The sequence below is a fragment of the Bufo bufo genome, chromosome 3 (assembly GCF_905171765.1).
Source record: "Bufo bufo chromosome 3, aBufBuf1.1, whole genome shotgun sequence".
NCBI classification, from domain to species: Eukaryota; Metazoa; Chordata; class Amphibia; order Anura; family Bufonidae; genus Bufo; species Bufo bufo.
In genome coordinates, this window is record NC_053391.1 from 462194273 (window position 1) to 462211672 (window position 17400).

The window sequence follows — 17400 nt, forward strand, 5'->3', positions numbered from 1 at the left end:
ACACCGCTGATGGGTGCCTATTTGCTTAGTAAAACGGCAACATCAATTAATAAAGTGCATTAGAAGAAGGATTTGTAGTCCACATTTTTAGTTACTATTTAACGTATAAGCGAGAAGTGAGAGCGCCTGAGCAGGAAGCTTCTGCGTGTAGCCTGTTTGGTGTCTTCTGTACGGCGCAGGTAAATACAAAGGTATAATTGTTTCTATTTGGCATCTTGGTTGTTCAGCTAATAAATTATGCATCGGTGTGTATCCTGTAACGCCGCCACCCGCTGCACGTAGTCCATGGCCACATGGTGACAGTGCTGTGTATTGCTTAAAATGACCGCAGCTAATGTGCTTCATGGTTCTGTCTACATCTCATGTTCAGTACTGCCTCTCTATGAGTTGCGTACACCTGTACTTGCCAAAGGTTTGCCGTATTTGTCATGTAGTTACCTTTTTGTTTTGTTTTTTCATTGCATATGTGCAATTTTTATTTTACTGTGTTGAAATGGAAAAATTGAAGAATCCTCCTAAAACAAATGTGTGGCGCTCACATACACATTGCACCTGTATGAATGCAGCCGGCGGTATCTTATCCAGGAAGGATTGTGCGGCTTGTTTTGCTTTTAGCCCTCATTTCCACACCTCGCAATAGGGTTGTTGCAGGTATCAAAATTTCGATACCCAATCAGTACTATTGTCCCGGTATCGATACGATACAGGGATTTCCATTTTTCGGATACTGGGCTGCGCAGCCTAGTATCACAGAACATGAGCGTGCTGCTGTGAGCGCGCTCATGTTCCCTCAGCAGCACGGGGGAGAAGGAAGCAGTCTCTCCCTCCCCCTGTGCCGCTGCCACCAATGAGAAGAGAGAGGCGGAGGAGGGGCGGGCGCACTGCGCCACCAATGATAGGACTTTTCCTACACAGAGCGGCGCCCAGCGATGTCCCAGCACTTACTATTATTCCGGGGCGCCGCTCCGTTCGCCCGCAGTGCCCCATTACTGTCTCCTCTCCATATGCTAATTACTATCGGAGCGATGGGGAGGAGACATCAGCTTCTCTAGTGGGCGTTCCTTCTCCCTGGCTGTAGCGCTGTCCAATCGCAGGGAGAAGGAACGCCCACTAGAGAAGCTGATGTCTCCTCCCCATCGCTCCGATAGTAATTAGCATATGGAGCAGGAGAGGAGACAGTAATGGGACACAGTGGGCGAACGGAGCGGCGCCCAGGAATAATAGTAAGTGCTGGGACATCGCTGGGCGCCTCTCTGTGTAGCATAATACACTGCTCAAAAAAACAAAGGGAACACTTAAACAACACAATGTAACTCCAAGTCAATCACACTTCTGTGAAATCAAACTGTCCACTTAGGAAGCAACACTGAGTGACAATCAATTTCACATGCTGTTGTGCAAATGGGATAGACAACAGGTGGAAATTATAGGCAATTAGCAAGACACCCCCAATAAAGAAGTGGTTCTGCAGGTGGTGATCACAGACCACTTCTCAGTTCCTATGCTTCCTGGCTGATGTTTTGGTCGCTTTTGAATGCTGGCGGTGCTTTTACTCTAGTGGTAGCATGAGACGGAGTCTACAACCCACACAAGTGGCTCAGGTAGTGCAGCTTATCCAGGATGGCACATCAATGCGAGCTGTGGCAAGAAGGTTTGCTGTGTCTGTCAGCGTAGTGTCCAGAGCATGGAGGTGCTACCAGGAGACAGGCCAGTCCATCAGGAGATGTGGAGGAGGCCGTAGGAGGGCAACAACCCAGCAGCAGGACTGCTACCTCCGCCTTTGTGCAAGGAGGAACAGGAGGAGCACTGCCAGAGCCCTGCAAAATGACCTCAGCAGGCCACAAATGTGCATGTGTCTGCTCAAACGGTCAGAAACAGACTCCATGAGGGTGATATGAGGGCCCGACGTCCACAGGTGGGGGTTGTGCTTACAGCCCAACACCGTGCAGGACGTTTGGCATTTGCCAGAGAACACCAAGATTGTCAAATTCGCCACTGGCGCCCTGTGCTCTTCACAGATGAAAGCAGGTTCACACTGAGCACATGTGACAGACGTGACAGTCTGTAGACGCCGTGGAGAACGTTCTGCTGCCTGCAACATCCTCCAGCATGACCGGTTTGGCATTGGGTCAGTAATGGTGTGGGGTGGCATTTCTTTGGAGGGCCGCACAGCCCTCCATGTGCTCGCCAGAGGTAGCCTGACTGCCATTAGGTACCGAGATGAGATCCTCAGACCCCTTGTGAGACCATATGCTGGTGCGGTTGGCCCTGGGTTTCTCCTAATGCAAGACAATGCTAGACCTCATGTGGCTGGAGTGTGTCAGCAGTTCCTGCAAGACGAAGGCATTGATGCTATGGACTGGCCCGCCCGTTCCCCAGACCTGAATCCAATTGAGCACATCTGGGACATCATGTTTCGCTCTATCCACCAACGTCACGTTGCACCACAGACTGTCCAGGAGTTGGCAGATGCTTTAGTCCAGGTCTGGGAGGAGATCCCTCAGGAGATCGTCCGCCACCTCATCAGGAGCATGCACAGGCGTTGTAGGGAGGTCATACAGGCACGTGGAGGCCACACACACTACTGAGCCTCATTTTGACTTGTTTTAAGGACATTACATCAAAGTTAGATCAGTCTGTAGTGTGTTTTTCCACTTTAATTTTGAGTGTGACTCCAAATCCAGACCTCCATGGGTTGAAAAATTTGATTTCCATTTTTAATTTTTGTGTGATTTTGTTGTTAGCACATTCAACTATGTAAAGAACAAAGTATTTCAGAAGAATATTTAATTCAGATCTAGGATGTGTTATTTTTGTGTTCCCTTTATTTTTTTGAGCAGTGTACTTAGTCTGGACCCAGGAAAAGTAGTCTTTAACACATAATACAGGAGGCGGGTGCCGGCAGCAGAATCACATTGCCGGCAACCTGCCCCTGACAGGGAGCTGCGATCAGCGGCAGTTAACCCCTCAGGTGCGGCACCTGAGGGGTTAACTGCCGCTGATCTGCCAGTACCCGCCTCCTGTATTAAGGGGTAATTATCATTGGTGGCGCAGTGCGACCGCCCCTCCCCTCAACCCCCCACCCCAGTAAAATCATTGGTGGCGCAGTGCGACCTCCCCTCCCCTCAACCCCCCACCCCAGTAAAATCATTGGTGGCGCAGTGCGCCGGCCCCTCTCAACCCCCCCAGTATTAAAATCATTGGTGGCAGTGGCCACAGGGTCCCCTGTCCCCTTCTCCTCATTGGTGGTGCAGTGGCAGCTTCTGATCGGAGTCCCAGTTGTATAATCCTGGGGCTCCGATCGGTTACCATGGCAGCCAGGACGCTACTGAAGCCCTGGCTGCCATGGTAACATCCCTGATGCTGTGTGCACAAAGCACAGAGCAGCAGGGACAGTGTGAAGTCCTATTCACCCTGATAGAGATCTATCAGGGTGAATAGGACAAGGGATGAAAAAAATCCCAGGTTCTAGCCCCTAAGGGGAGAAATAGTTATTAAATAAAAAGTGTAAAAAAACCCCACCAAAATATTAAGTATGAATCACCCCCAATTACACATATAAAATGTATAAATAATAAACATATTACATATTGCCACGTCAGAAAAGTCCAAACTATTAAAATATGAAAAAAATCTATGTGGTGAACGCCAGAACAGAAAAAATAAATAAAAACTGCGCAATTCGCCATTTTTTAAAATGCGGAATGCACGTGGCTTTTTTGGTTTATTTTTTTCGCATGGTATCGAGTATCGCAATACTTTTTCATGGTATCAAAACCGAATCAAAAATTTGGTATCACAACAACTCTAGTAGATATTAGTGGGAATCTCATTTTGATTGATATTAAAAAGCTAAGATACTTAAAGGGGTTGTCCGGGATCAAATTTTTTATTTTTTTTAGTGTACTCCCTATTAACAGCTGAATCAAGGTCCCCCCCATATGTTTTTAAGTATTTTCACCATTTCTATATGGCTCATACGGTCCCCCCACGCTTTGTTTACACCTATGTTTATTTTTTCCTACCTTCCTGCCGCACTGCACTGTGGTTCCCAGCACAGCGCGGCATCACGTGGTTTCTTCTCCGCCGTGACTCCACCCCCTAATTAATATTCAGTGCTCTGCCTCTTTCATTCATAATAAAGCGCCCTGCCCGGTGACGTCACCGGACCGGATGGGCGTGGCTCAGCGCGGTTGGTTGCCGCCTTGTTACCGCCCATCCAGGCACTTTGAATAATTCATGTGGCTGAGGGTGACGTCACCGGGCTCCCTGGGAAGCGGAAAGAAGAGGCTTCACTCGGCAGAAAGGGACCCGGTACGTCACCGAGTCTTGGAAACACAGCGCTTCTGGCTGAGAGTTGGAGATTTGAAAACTGGGCATTAGAAATGTCGGGTAAAGGTAGGACAGGCACGATTGTAACATTTAGGGCATTGTTGTACACATACTCCAATCTTCCCAATCCCGGACAACCCCTTTAAAGAGGTTCTCCAGGAATTAAGAAAATGAAAACACATAAATATTACTTTATAAATATATTCCCAAATACCTTTTATTAGTTATAATGGCTCATTTTGTCTAGAGAGCGATCAGGGGTGATAAAATGGCCGCCGTCCTATCAGCACACACAAAACCTGTCCTAATCACACAGGAGGACAAGTTACTTCAGGACACTGAGGTAAAGAGCTGCCTCATCTTCCTCTCTTCTCTGCTTGTCAGGGATTATAATCCTGAATACAGCAAGTAAGATCTTCAGCTGAATCTCTGTGGGGATGAAGTTCATGAGGAGACATGAAGTACAGAGAGGACAGACTGTGGTAATGGAGACTGCATACAGTACAAGTTCTGCTACTTATTATCCACATCCCCACCTAGGGTTGAGCGATATACCGGTATCCACGATATACCGCGATATTAAAACATGGCGATATCACAGTTTCCGAAAAAACGCTGTATTTAATGACGTCATAGGAGTGGTCGCATGTGTGCTGACCTACTTCTAAAATGTCCGATTCCACCTGCTTATGTTCCCCGGTCACTGGCCTCTGCCTCCTGCATTACTACTAGCACGCGGAGGGTTGAACCTGGCTGCAGGGACGAGCAGGCTTTCCGCCGCCTTTCACCTTGCTATGCTCCTCCTCCGCCTCTGGTCAGTGCAGTAGTTTGAGTGACATATGACTAGAACTCGGTGGGACCTAACAAATAGACTTTTCTCTGACCCATGGGGCAGCCAACATATAAAGCAGTAAGTGATATTGCTGCCATATGCTGCAACTTTACCAAGACTTTGTACAAACATTAAAGAGGACCTTTCATGGGTCCAAAGAATATGAACTTAGTAGCAGGCTGCATAGAGCGGCGCCCAGGGATCTAAGTGCACTTACTATTATTCCTGGGCGCCGCTCCGTTCACCCGCTGTGGCCCCTGGTAATTTCTCAGCATTCGGTCAAAGTAGGAGGAGACGCCAGTGTCTCTCCTTCTCTCTGACAGCAGCGCTGTCCAATTTTTTTCTCCCTGGCTCGGAGCTCTGCGCTGTGATTGGTCAGTGCTGCGGTCAGAGAGAAGGTGAGAGACTGGCGTCTTTTCCTACTTGCACCGAATGTTGAGAAATTACCGGGGGCCACAGCGGACGAACGGAGCGGCGCCCAGGAATAATAGTAAGTGCACTTAGATCCCTTAGATCTTTAGACCCATGAAAGGTCCTCTTTAATATGTGTCACCAACGCATGTGTCTTCACTCAAGTGTCCACCTGTAATGTGATACGCATATAAATAGAGATGTCACTGTGTACATACATGACGTGTATATCTGTATATATCGTGTGTACTGGGCTCCAGTAGACTGATGGTTTACATTGATGGTGTTTTCTGTGTTTTCATCTGCGTCGCCCTTTGTGACCGACTGCTAACATAACCCCTGGCTATTTCACTACTCCTTCAGGTAGTGACTGCAGTCACTGTCCATTGGGGTGATTTATAGGGGTAGGAGAACTTCATATTTGAAGTCAGCTTCCTCATGTACCCCAGTTAGATTGATCGTAAGAGGCTTTCCTACACTACCACATACCGCCCCATACAGAATAACGTCTCCTTGTGGCCCACCGCCTCATACAGTATAACGTATTCTTGTGGCCCACCGCCCCATACAGTGTAACGTCTCCTTGTGGCTGCCCCCATACAGTGCAACGTCTCCTTGTGGCTGCCCCCATACAGTGCAACGTCTCCTTGTGGCTGCCCCCATACAGTGCAACGTCTCCTTGTGGCTGCCCCCATACAGTGCAACGTCTCCTTGTGGCTGCCCCCATACAGTGCAACGTCTCCTTGTGGCTGCCCCCATACAGTGCAACGTCTCCTTGTGGCTGCCCCCATACAGTGCAACGTCTCCTTGTGGCTGCCCCCATACAGTGCAACGTCTCCTTGTGGCTGCCCCCATACAGTGCAACGCCTCCTTGTGGCTGCCCCCATACAGTGCAACGTCTCCTTGTGGCTGCCCCCATACAGTGCAACATCTCCTTGTGGCTGCCCCCATACAGTGCAACGTCTCCTTGTGGCTGCCCCCATACAGTGCAACGTCTCCTTGTGGCTGCCCCCATACAGTGCAACGCCTCCTTGTGGCTGCCCCCATACAGTGCAACGTCTCCTTGTGGCTGCCCCCATACAGTGCAACGTCTCCTTTTGGCCCCCAAGTGTTTTTTTCTGCTAAATGGGTATTTATCGCGATATATATCGTTATCGCGATAAATTTCTTACTATCGTTATTTGATATCGCCCAACCCTATCCCAACCTGCTCTCTGTACTTCATGTCTCCCCATGAGCTTTATTCCTACAGAGATTCAGCTGAACATTTCAGTTGTATTCAGGATCATAATCCCTGATGAGCAGAGAGGAGGATGAGGCAGCTCTTTAACTCAGTGTTGTGAAGTAACTTGTCCTGCTGTGTGATTATGACAGGTTTTGTGTGTGCTAATAGGACGGTGGCCAATTTTATTTCTACTAATGATTGCTCCTTAGACAAAACAAGCCATTATAACTAATGAAAGGTATTTGGGAATATATTTATAACAAAGTAATATTTAAAGGGAACCTGTCACCAGTTTTATGGTGTCCTAACTAAGGGCAACATAAATAAGTGACTGATTCTCTTAGCAAAATGCTGGGTCACTTTCTTTAATTGACCCAGTCAATCTGCCAACATCTTGTATTGAAAAGCTCCAGCTGATAATGATGAGTCCTGAATATTCATGAGCTCCTGACTCTTCCCGCCTACCTGCTGCTGATTGACAGTTATTTTCCATATGAATCAGCAGCAGGTGGGCAGGGGAGTGGCTTTAGCTCTGAATTCAATAAACGCTGGACTCACTGACATCACGCTGGACTCAAATCAGCTCATTAGCATGCGGCATGTGGCATCTTTGTGTGTATATTATGAGGTAACCATCTGTCACACCAGTAAGTGAATACATCTAAGGTACTTTTTAGTAGTTAATGATTGTATATAATTAGTTAGATTATAATCAAATATCCACATGACAGGTTCCATTTAAGTATTTTCAGCAATTTTTATTCTTAATTCCCAGAGATTTTTAAGCAAGTGCCCACAGCCTGTCCCCTGAAACAGAAGATTTATATTTACCCGCTCCACGCTGTTCTGGTCCTCTATGCTGTCTCTGCTGTTTACATCCGGAGGTGCATGGGCATAGTCACCTGTTCCACTCCAGCCAATGACTGGCTTCTGCAATGATGTGACCACCAGCAGAACGTCACCACTGAAGCTTGTACCACGCCCATGCACCACCAGATGTAAACGGTGCGGAGACCAGAAGATGGAGTCAGCGCGGGAGACCGGAGTGGTGTGGAGCAGGTAAGTATGAATCTTCTGCGTCAGGGGGCAGGCGGCAAGCACTTGCTTAAAAATCCTTATAAATCGAAAACCCCTTTTTGTTATAAAATAGTGGTGTTGTTTCACTTTTCCTCTTTTTCAAATAGGTCTAAAAATTGTTTCTTCTTTTTTTTTCTCCTCAGCGGATGTGGCTCAGCAGTTCCAGTATGCAGTCCGTGTAATAGGCAGCAATTTTGCTCCAACTGTTGAACGGGATGAATTTCTTGTTGCGGAAAAGATTAAGAAAGAATGTAAGTGTGAATTATGCTCCTTGATAGTGACTGTAGCGCCCTACTAGAGGGTTGTCCCACATTTTAGAGGGCAGTCCTCCTCTTGGGACTATCCCGCCATGAGCCAGAGCAAGGAGTTGCTGATAAGATAATTACAGGAGAGGCTTTAATCCAAAAAGTGCTTATTAAAGAGGACCTGTCACCAGATTTCACAGCATAACCTGCATATATTATTAAATAGATCTTAGACCTGATGAGGCAGGTGTACTTTGAACAGCCATGTCAGAATGGCAGTATAATCCTTCTTGAACGGTTTTCTGTCTAGCTTTAAAACTAGCAGTTAAATGAGGTAATTTCGTCTTGCAATCAGTCCTGAAAATCTTCACAACCTTTCTGACATGGAATTTCAGAGTGAGTAAACCAGTCTCATCAGGTCTAGAAAATCTAAGAACCCCTCAGAGCTGAACCTGGACATACCCATAATTTCACCCAGGCAGACCCCTGATGTTAGAATCAGAGCATTTAATTTTTTAACTACTATCTTTTATTTACCATAACACGCTGCCAGGCGGAGGCTACCACCCAGCAGTGTGTTCTGTGAACCGTTCCGTGACGTGACCCACTCTGATGGGCCGGTTTTAGCGCTGCCCTAGTTGTTTTACAGGCTAGGGCAGCGCTAAAGCCCGCCCATCAGTGCTGGTGACGTCACTGGGCTCACTGGTGGAGGTGGAGGTGAAGTGGTGCTGTGAGGGGTGAGGCCATCCCCTTTCGTGCCCCAATCACCTCATTTGCATTTTATTCACTGTGATCAACCCTATGCAGTATGCCTTATAAACCAAGGTTGATCATAGTGACAGATACTTTTGTTATAACCTTAAAGAGCATAAAAAAAAAAAATTTACGCTTTGCTACTTTTTGCATATTAAAAATTCATTTTTTAAAATAATTTCTGTTGGGTCACTGCATTCATAGACATTTAAATTTTTCTGTCGAAGGAGTTTTTCAGGACAAGTTGTAGTTTTTCAGGACAAGTAGTTTTTCTTGGTGCCATTTTAGGGTACATGCAACTTTTTTGAGTACTTTTTGTTGCATTTCTTGGGAAGTAGTTTGACTTTTTATTCATGTGTAACTATGTTCACCTTATGGGGTAAAATGGATTATTTTTATTGTATGTAGCGTTACAGATGCAGCAGTACTAATTATTTGTCACAGGAGGCTGGTGGGGTAAGAGTTCCCAGGGTCAGCTTTAAAAGGAATCTGTCAACCCGATTTTGGACCATTATGTACAGTAATACATTAGTAGTTCTGTAGATATGAAGTTCAGATCACTATATTTTTTATTTTGCTTCTGCCTCCCATTCCCTCACTGTCAGTGCTGAGAGGTGTGTTGTAATACATTGTGGGGACTGCCGTGCATGCGCTCATGAGTCCTCTTCATTATGTTAGAACATCGCAGCAATCTGGGCTGTGTTTTTCAGTGCAGGTCTGGGAGCTGACATCAATGGAACTTGGGGCAGATAATATATTACTGCAGATAATAGTCCAAATCGGGGTAACAATTTCCCTTTTAAAGAAAATAACTGGGAGTGTATTAAACAGCTGTTTAGAGCGTTCTTATCTATCTATGCTGCCGGTCATTATTGCTTATTTGCATGAATTTCTTGCTTTAGCTGTTTCATACTTTTTCTCTTGTAGTTGTGAGGCAGAGAAGAGAAGCAGATGGCGCTCTGTTTTCAGAGCTTCACAGAAAGCTCCAGTCTCAGGTATGTGTGGGTTAGGCCTCTTGCACATGACCGTATGCCCTCCGAGACATACGATCCGTGAGCGGCATTGATCGTGCGCACACAGCAGCATAGATTACAATGATGCTGTGCACGTTGGGCCGCCAGCGGGGCTATTGTCCTGCACTCATACGTGCGGGACAATAGTCAGCGGGCGGCCCAACGTGCACAGCATCATTGTAATCTATGATGCTGTGTGCTCCCGTGCGCACGGTCAATGCCGCTCCGGGACATATGCCCCCCCTCACAGATCGTATTTCTCGGAGGGTATACGGTTGTGTGCAAGAGGCCTTACCCTATAAGTAGAGTTTTATGACTATTTTATGAAGTAAAATCATGGATTCCCAGAGTCCTGATATGATATATATAAAATCAGATTTACATATTCTTATTGACTTATTATTTTTGTTTTCAATTTTTACCTGCCATATGGGATTGTTATTATTTTTTTAAAGAAATTATTGCAGTGGAAGACAAAATACTGTAGACTTTGGGAACAGGTTAGACCACTGCAGGAGTCCAGAAGGTAAAACTTTCCCTCCGTGCAGCAGTATGGAGACTGCTTTTTTTTTTCGGTATACTGACATACTTGAGTATACCAGCATATTGTTCTTGTGTGTACATATATGCACAGGCACCTGTGAGAGACGCCTTTTGGGATCCTTTTCTCCTTTTCTACCATGGTCTCCATAGTGACGACGGCCCTCGACTATCATGTTGCCTGGATGATGTTTGATTGTGGTGCTGAGCTGCCTAAGGCCTCCTCTGTAATCATGATTGCTGAATCTGAATCGTAAAAATGGGGCAAAATGGGCCTAGACCATGACATAACACAATTCACAAATGGTGTTACAGCTGCGGTTTAGTCCAGTCTTGTGCATTCTGCTCTTGCCATTGGATCTCTGTTAGGCTACTGCCATATAGTTAGCGTTGCTGCGGTATGCCTGCTGCCGCACTGGGTGCAGTTTGTGACCTGTCACTGCTCACCTGGGTCCTGGACCTCTGTATGTGGCTCTCCAGCATCCTGCTCACATTTGGAATGATCTATATAACTTTAGCCTCTTTTGGATAAGAATTAGCTCTCTGCATTCACTTCTGTTGGAGTTTAAAAAAAAGCTAAGTATGCTTCTTATTCTATTTTTGGGTACTCTTATAGAGTTCCTATAGAGATTCCCAATCCACCTTCTTGCAGTGGCCATTAAAGGGGTTTTCCAGCCTCAGGAAAGGTTTTCAATATCAGGCCGGGGGGAAGTCCGACACCAGGCACCCCGCCAATCAGCTGTATGAAGGGAAGGTGTGCATGTGCCGTCTCCTGTCTCTCTCCTTGCTCGCTACTGGGAGATAGCACCTGCACACTGCCTGCACCTTCCCTTCATACAGCTGATAGGCGTGGGTGCCGGATGTCAGACCCCCACCGATCTTATATTGATGACCTATCCTGAGGATAGGTCATCAATGTTAAAAGCTCGGAGAACTTATCCCCTATCCACAGGATTGGAAATAGGTGCCTCATTGACTGGCAGTGTCCCAGCGGTCAGATCCCAATCATGATGTAACATATGTGTCTACCCCTCCATTCAACTCTTTGGGACTGCAGGAGATAGCAGAGTACAAGTCCTCGGGTATCTCTGACAGCTCCTTAGAGCCGCATGAAGCGTCAGTGTGCATGTTTGGTTGCTCCATTCAAACAGGGAGCGTGGACCCCGTTCTCATGATTGTCAGAGCCCCCAACGATCGGACCCCTGTCGATCAGATACTAATCCCCTGTGGATATGTTGTCTTAATAGGGCAACCCTCTACATTGCTGTGCTTCACTGACTGAGCCTAGAGGAACCTCAGATCCCGGGGCTTAAAATTTTCAAAATTTCAAATTCAGTAAAAAAAAAAAAAATCCTGCATGGACAGTCTTTGGTATCTGGTTTCTGAAGAATACAATTTTACAGGTTTTTCAAAGTTATATGTGAACAGTAAACAAAGAAATAGCAAAAATCACTATTTTCTATTTGTACCAGTATAAAAATGATACGTCACACAGTACGTTATATGTACCCACAAAATGTGCTGAAAAATACAATTTCTTCTGCATAAAACAAGTCCTTATACAGCCAGGTTAATGGGGATCACTAGGGATGAGCGAATCGACTTCGGATGCTTCATCCGAATTCGATTCGCATTAAAACTTTGTTGTAATACTGTACGGAGCGGGAGGTACCACTAGGAGTTCGGTATCAAGTTTTTTTTACAGTAATAATTAATTCACTAAGTTATTACACGCGGTCTCATGAGACTTTGCGAAGTAATAACGTCTGCTCATCGGAGCCAATACATTCTAATACTGTACTAGATTTAGTGGCTGTCACGGAGACATGGTTTAATGAAAGAAATGACTGGGACATAACCATACCAGGGTACTCTTTATACAGAAGAGACAGAGAAGGCAAGAAAGGAGGAGGCGTGGCCCTGTATGTGAAAGATGGCATTAAATCTAACCTAATACAAGTTGGTGAGGCCAACATAGTCAGTTTGGGTTACGTTGCAGTTTGCTAACCATGCAGTAACTCGTGTAGGTGTGATATATAGACCACCTGGTCAAGTTAAAGAACTAGATGATCTACTAGTTGAAGAAATAGCTAAAATGACAATGAAAGGAGAAGTTATCATTATGGGAGATTTCAATCTTCCAGATATAAACTGGAAAACCAAAATAGCAAGTTTTACCAGGAGTACAGATATTCTAAATTCCCTACTGGGGTTATCTCTACAACAAGTGGTTGAGGAGCCAACTCGGAGGGAGGCCATTTTGGATTTGGTATTCACAAATGGGGATTCGGTATATGATGTCATTGTAGGCGAAACCTTGGGATCTAGTGATCACCAGTCAGTGTGGTTTAATATAAGAACTGTGAAAGAGTCCCACCACACAAAAACAAAAGTTTTAGATTTTAGAAAAACAGACTTTTCAAAAATGAAATTAGTCATAAATGAGTCCTTATCAGACTGGAACGGATTACATGGAGTCCAGGAGAAATGGGACTACTTAAAAGGTGCATTATTGAAGGCAACAGAAAATTGCATTAGACTCGTCAGTAAAAGCAAAAAAAGGAGGAGACCACTGTGGTACTCAGCAGAAGTGGCCCAAATCATTAAAAATAAAAAGCTAGCATTTTGTAATTATAAAAAAAAACAGAGCAATGAAGATAAGGAAATCTACAAGATTAGGCAGAGAGAGGCCAAGCAAGTTATAAGAACTTCTAAAGCGCAGGCAGAAGAAAAACTAGCTCAGTCTATGAAAAAAGGGGATAAGACATTCTTCAGATATATAAATGAAAAAAGGAAATTAAAACTAGGAATAACTAAATTAAAAACAAAGGACGGAAGGTATGTAGAAGAGAATAAAGGGCTAGCCGACTGCCTTAATGAATACTTCTGTTCAGTTTTTACAAAAGAAAAAGGAGAAGGACCTCCACTAGAAAGAATGACTAATAAATCGTTGGATGCATGTATCTTTACAGAGGAAGATGTTCTAAGTTTGCTGTCTAAGGAGAAGACAAATAAGTCACAGGGGCCTGATGAGATACACCCAAAATTATTAAAAGAGCTTAGTGGTGAGCTGGCAAAACCGTTAACAGATTTATTTAACCAATCATTAGTAACAGGAGTCGTCCCGGAAGATTGGAAATTGGCAAACGTCGTGCCCATTCACAAGAAAGGTAGTAGGGAGGAATCGAGCAACTATAGACCAGTGAGTCTGACATCAATAGTAGGCAAATTAATGGAAACCCTATTAAAGGATAGGATTGTGGAACATCTAAAATCCCATGTATTGCAAGATGAAAAACAACATGGGTTTACTTGAGGGAGATCATGTCAAACAAATCTTATAGATTTTTTTGACTGGGTGAATAAAATAATAGACGGTGGAGGTGCAGTAGACATCGCATATCTAGATTTTAGTAAGGCTTTTGACACTGTCCCACATAGAAGACTTATCAATAAACTGCAGTCATTGAGCATGGACTCCCATATTGTTGAGTGGATTAGGCAGTGGCTGAGTGACAGACAACAGAGGGTTGTAGTCAATGGAGAACATTCAAAACAAGGTCATGTTACCAGTGGGGTTCCACAGGGATCTGTACTGGGACCGATTTTGTTTAATATCTTTATAAGTGATATTGCAAAAGGCCTCGATGGTAAGGTTTGTCTTTTTGCTGATGACACAAAGATATGTAACAGGGTTGATGTTCCTGGAGGGAAACGCCAAATGGAAAAGGATTTAGGAAAACTAGAAGAATGGTCAGAACTCTGGCAACTGAAATTTAATGTGGATAAGTGCAAGATAATGCACCTGGGGCGTAAAAACCCAAGGGCAGAATATAGAATATTTGACACAGTCCTGACCTCAGTATCTGAGGAAAGGGATTTAGGAGTAATTATTTCAGAAGACTTAAAGGTGGGAAGACAATGTAATAGAGCAGCACGAAATGCCAGCAGAATGCTTGGATGTATAGGGAGAGGTATAAGCAGTAGAAAGAGTGAAGTGCTTATGCCGCTGTACAGAACACTGGTGAGACCTCACTTGGAGTATTGTGCGCAGTACTGGAGGGCATATCTCCAGAAGGATATAGATACTCTAGAGAGAGTTCAGAGAAGAGCTACTAAACTAGTACATGGATTGCAGGATAAAACTTACCAGGAAAGATTAAAGGACCTTAATATGTATAGCTTGGAAGAAAGAAGAGACAGAGGGGATATGATAGAAACTTTTAAATACATAAAGGGAATCAACTCGGTAAAGGAGAGCGTATTTAAAAGAAGAAAAACTACCACAAGAGGACACCGTTTTAAATTAGAGGGGCAAAGGTTTAAAAGTAATATAAGGAAGTATTACTTTACTGAGAGAGTAGTGGATGCATGGAATAGCCTTCCTGCAGAAGTGGTAGCTGCAAATACAGTGAAGGGGTTTAAGCATGCATGGGATAGGCATAAGGCCATCCTTCATATAAGATAGGGCCAGGGGCTATCCATAGTATTCAGTATATTGGGCAGACTAGATGGGCCAAATGGTTCTTATCTGCCGACACATTCTATGTTTCTATGTACGGAGCGCTCAAACTGAGTTTTATGCAAATCGAGTGCGGACACTCGCTCATCCCTATTGATCACCTATCTGCAGGATTGCTCATCAGTTTTTGATAAGCATCTTCCACAGCACTACACAACTCAGTCCACAGTGTGGTGGATAGAGCTAGTTATTGATTGTGGTCACTTCAGGAGATGGACCCCTGACAATCAGATATTCAAAGGGGTTGTCCGATTTTCAATAGGAATTGCTTACATAACAGATCCTGTGCCACTACATCTGTTCTCCCGGCCAGGCTTTATTTACCCGGCTGCCGTGGTGACGTCGACAACATGTGACCGCTGCAGCCAATCACTGGCCTCATTAGGTGCGCCGATGAAGTCAGTGATTGGCTGTAGTGGTCATGTGTTGTTGTCAGCGTGATATCTCCGCTGCTGCCAGGTAAATGGAGCCTAGCTGGGAAAACCAGAGAGGGCGGTGCAGGGTCTGTTAGGTAAGTTGTAAAACTAAAATGATGGGCGAGCACACTTCATTTGGATCATAAAGTACATAAAATTTAATTAAATCACAATATGAATGAACACGTGTAAATAGGTTGAAATAAAGTCAGTTGATAATTAACATACAATAAAATAAATAGTGCACTTTAAATAATCCACAGATTACTAAAATGTCAGGATAGTTTTGTTCACACAGTACATATTGCAGTCTGGTTAATGGTGTTTGTGCCAGAGTGCTATAAGTCAATTGACGTCTTGTAATAATAGAAGTCCGCTTATAGAGTACAATAATTGACTTAGGTCCTCCTTTCTAGGAGATCTCTGATCGCAATACTGTTTCACAGATATTTCCCAGGTATTGTAAGCTGGTATTGTGACATCAATGTAGACAGATAGTTATAGTATTCTGATTCAGTCTCAAATCGACTGCATTCACTGGAATGTTATACATGTGCTTCCCAGACGTTAGGTACCGATCATATGGGCCAACTGGCTAAATTGTATTATTCAATCCCGTATTTACTGTAACTGTTGAACTCATATGTGAAGGCTTCTTACCTCCCTCGTTGTTGACAGCCTGTTTCAAGCACGAATCGGGCGGCGCGGGACACTGCCGGCGTCTCGCTCCGTTCAGCTACAGCTGGCTTACCCGAGATCTCACGAGGTTTCAAAATGGGATTCTCGTCCGGCACAATGGAAAGGACACAGTGTATCTTCGGTGTAGTTCCGATTATTTTTGAAGTCCTTCAATCCAATTTTACAGCATGGCCATTCTCATAGACGTGGAGGTGCTTTTCTTACAGGTGTGCGATCCAGCCCATACGCGTTTCGGAAACTCTCCTTCCCTTCATCAGTGGTGAAGGGAAGGAGAGTTTCCGACCAGATGTAATAACAATCCTCCATCCCAGACTAGAATGAGGTGTAACTACAACTGTTCCTTCCATTGAAGTGAATGGACAGAGGAGCTGTAATGACACTGCTCACCGCTGCAGTGTCGACAGCGAGCAGGGAAACGGCACTTGCAGGAACGCTGCGTTGTTTTCAAACAGCTGATTGACGGAGGTTCAGTCTAGGAAACCAGCCAACCCCTTTAAAGCCCAAACTGGCTTTCTCATTAAGGGGATAATTTAGGTGTGCCATTATGGGTTTTGGTAAATGTCTTGGTTTTAGATGGTTGTGAAGGTGACTAGAGTACATACTGTATGTACTTTTTTATATTAAGAGGACTACATGATTGATGATTTTATCTTCTAGCTTGTTCTTTCTGCTGGGTAGCAGGCAATATTTTATGCAGACATAGGAAGGGCAGCTCTTCCATTAGAAAAGCAGTGGGGTTTTTGTTGTTATTTATGAACCTTTTAGTATCCTTGATCATAGGAAACCTTCTTGCAAGCAATAGATTTTTTCTATTTGATTTTTAGTATTATGGTCTACACTGAGTAGTGAAGTCTTATTTTTAGGATCATTTGGTTTATTGCGCCACAAATTTATTGAGCTTTTTTCACATACAAGCTTTTTAAGCCGCTCGTGTCTCTGGATGAAGGTTAAATACGCTATTGATTCTTAGATGGCAAAGAAACAATTAGTTCATCGCTTTGATAGATTATATGGCTTGTCATGCATTATTGTACTTGATGTACTTCTCTTCAAACACAGACTTGCTACAGTGTGCAGGAATGGTTTGTGTACAGTTGGTTTTTTATGCACGTTTTTTGGTTGTTGGTAGTGTTGGTAGTTGTTGTTCAGTTTATGGACAGTCCTTGTGATCCTTCTGATCTGAAAGCTAGGATATCCAGCATAGAACAAGTGTGGGTTTGTAAAAAGGCAGTGTGGTATCAGATCATTTTCTAGCTAGCCAGTGAAGTATTATAGATAGGACACCTGATAATTGCAAGGTATCTGAGCACAGAGGCCTCTTCATCAGGCAAGTTT

At 44.4% G+C, this 17400-nt stretch overlaps 1 protein-coding gene across 3 annotated transcripts in view; it reads left to right on the forward strand.

Moving 5' to 3' along the window:
• TUBGCP3 (tubulin gamma complex associated protein 3) overlaps nt 1–17400 on the forward strand; it is a 151348-nt gene that overhangs the window by 14141 nt on the left and 119807 nt on the right. For 2 of the 3 annotated variants that reach the window (XM_040425207.1, XM_040425208.1), the window contains exons 2-3: nt 8021–8128; nt 9803–9870. In XM_040425207.1, the coding sequence (XP_040281141.1) occupies nt 8021–8128; nt 9803–9870 (176 nt within the window). The remainder of the gene's footprint in view (nt 1–8020; nt 8129–9802; nt 9871–17400) is intronic. The other variant, XM_040425210.1, reaches the window with a different exon arrangement.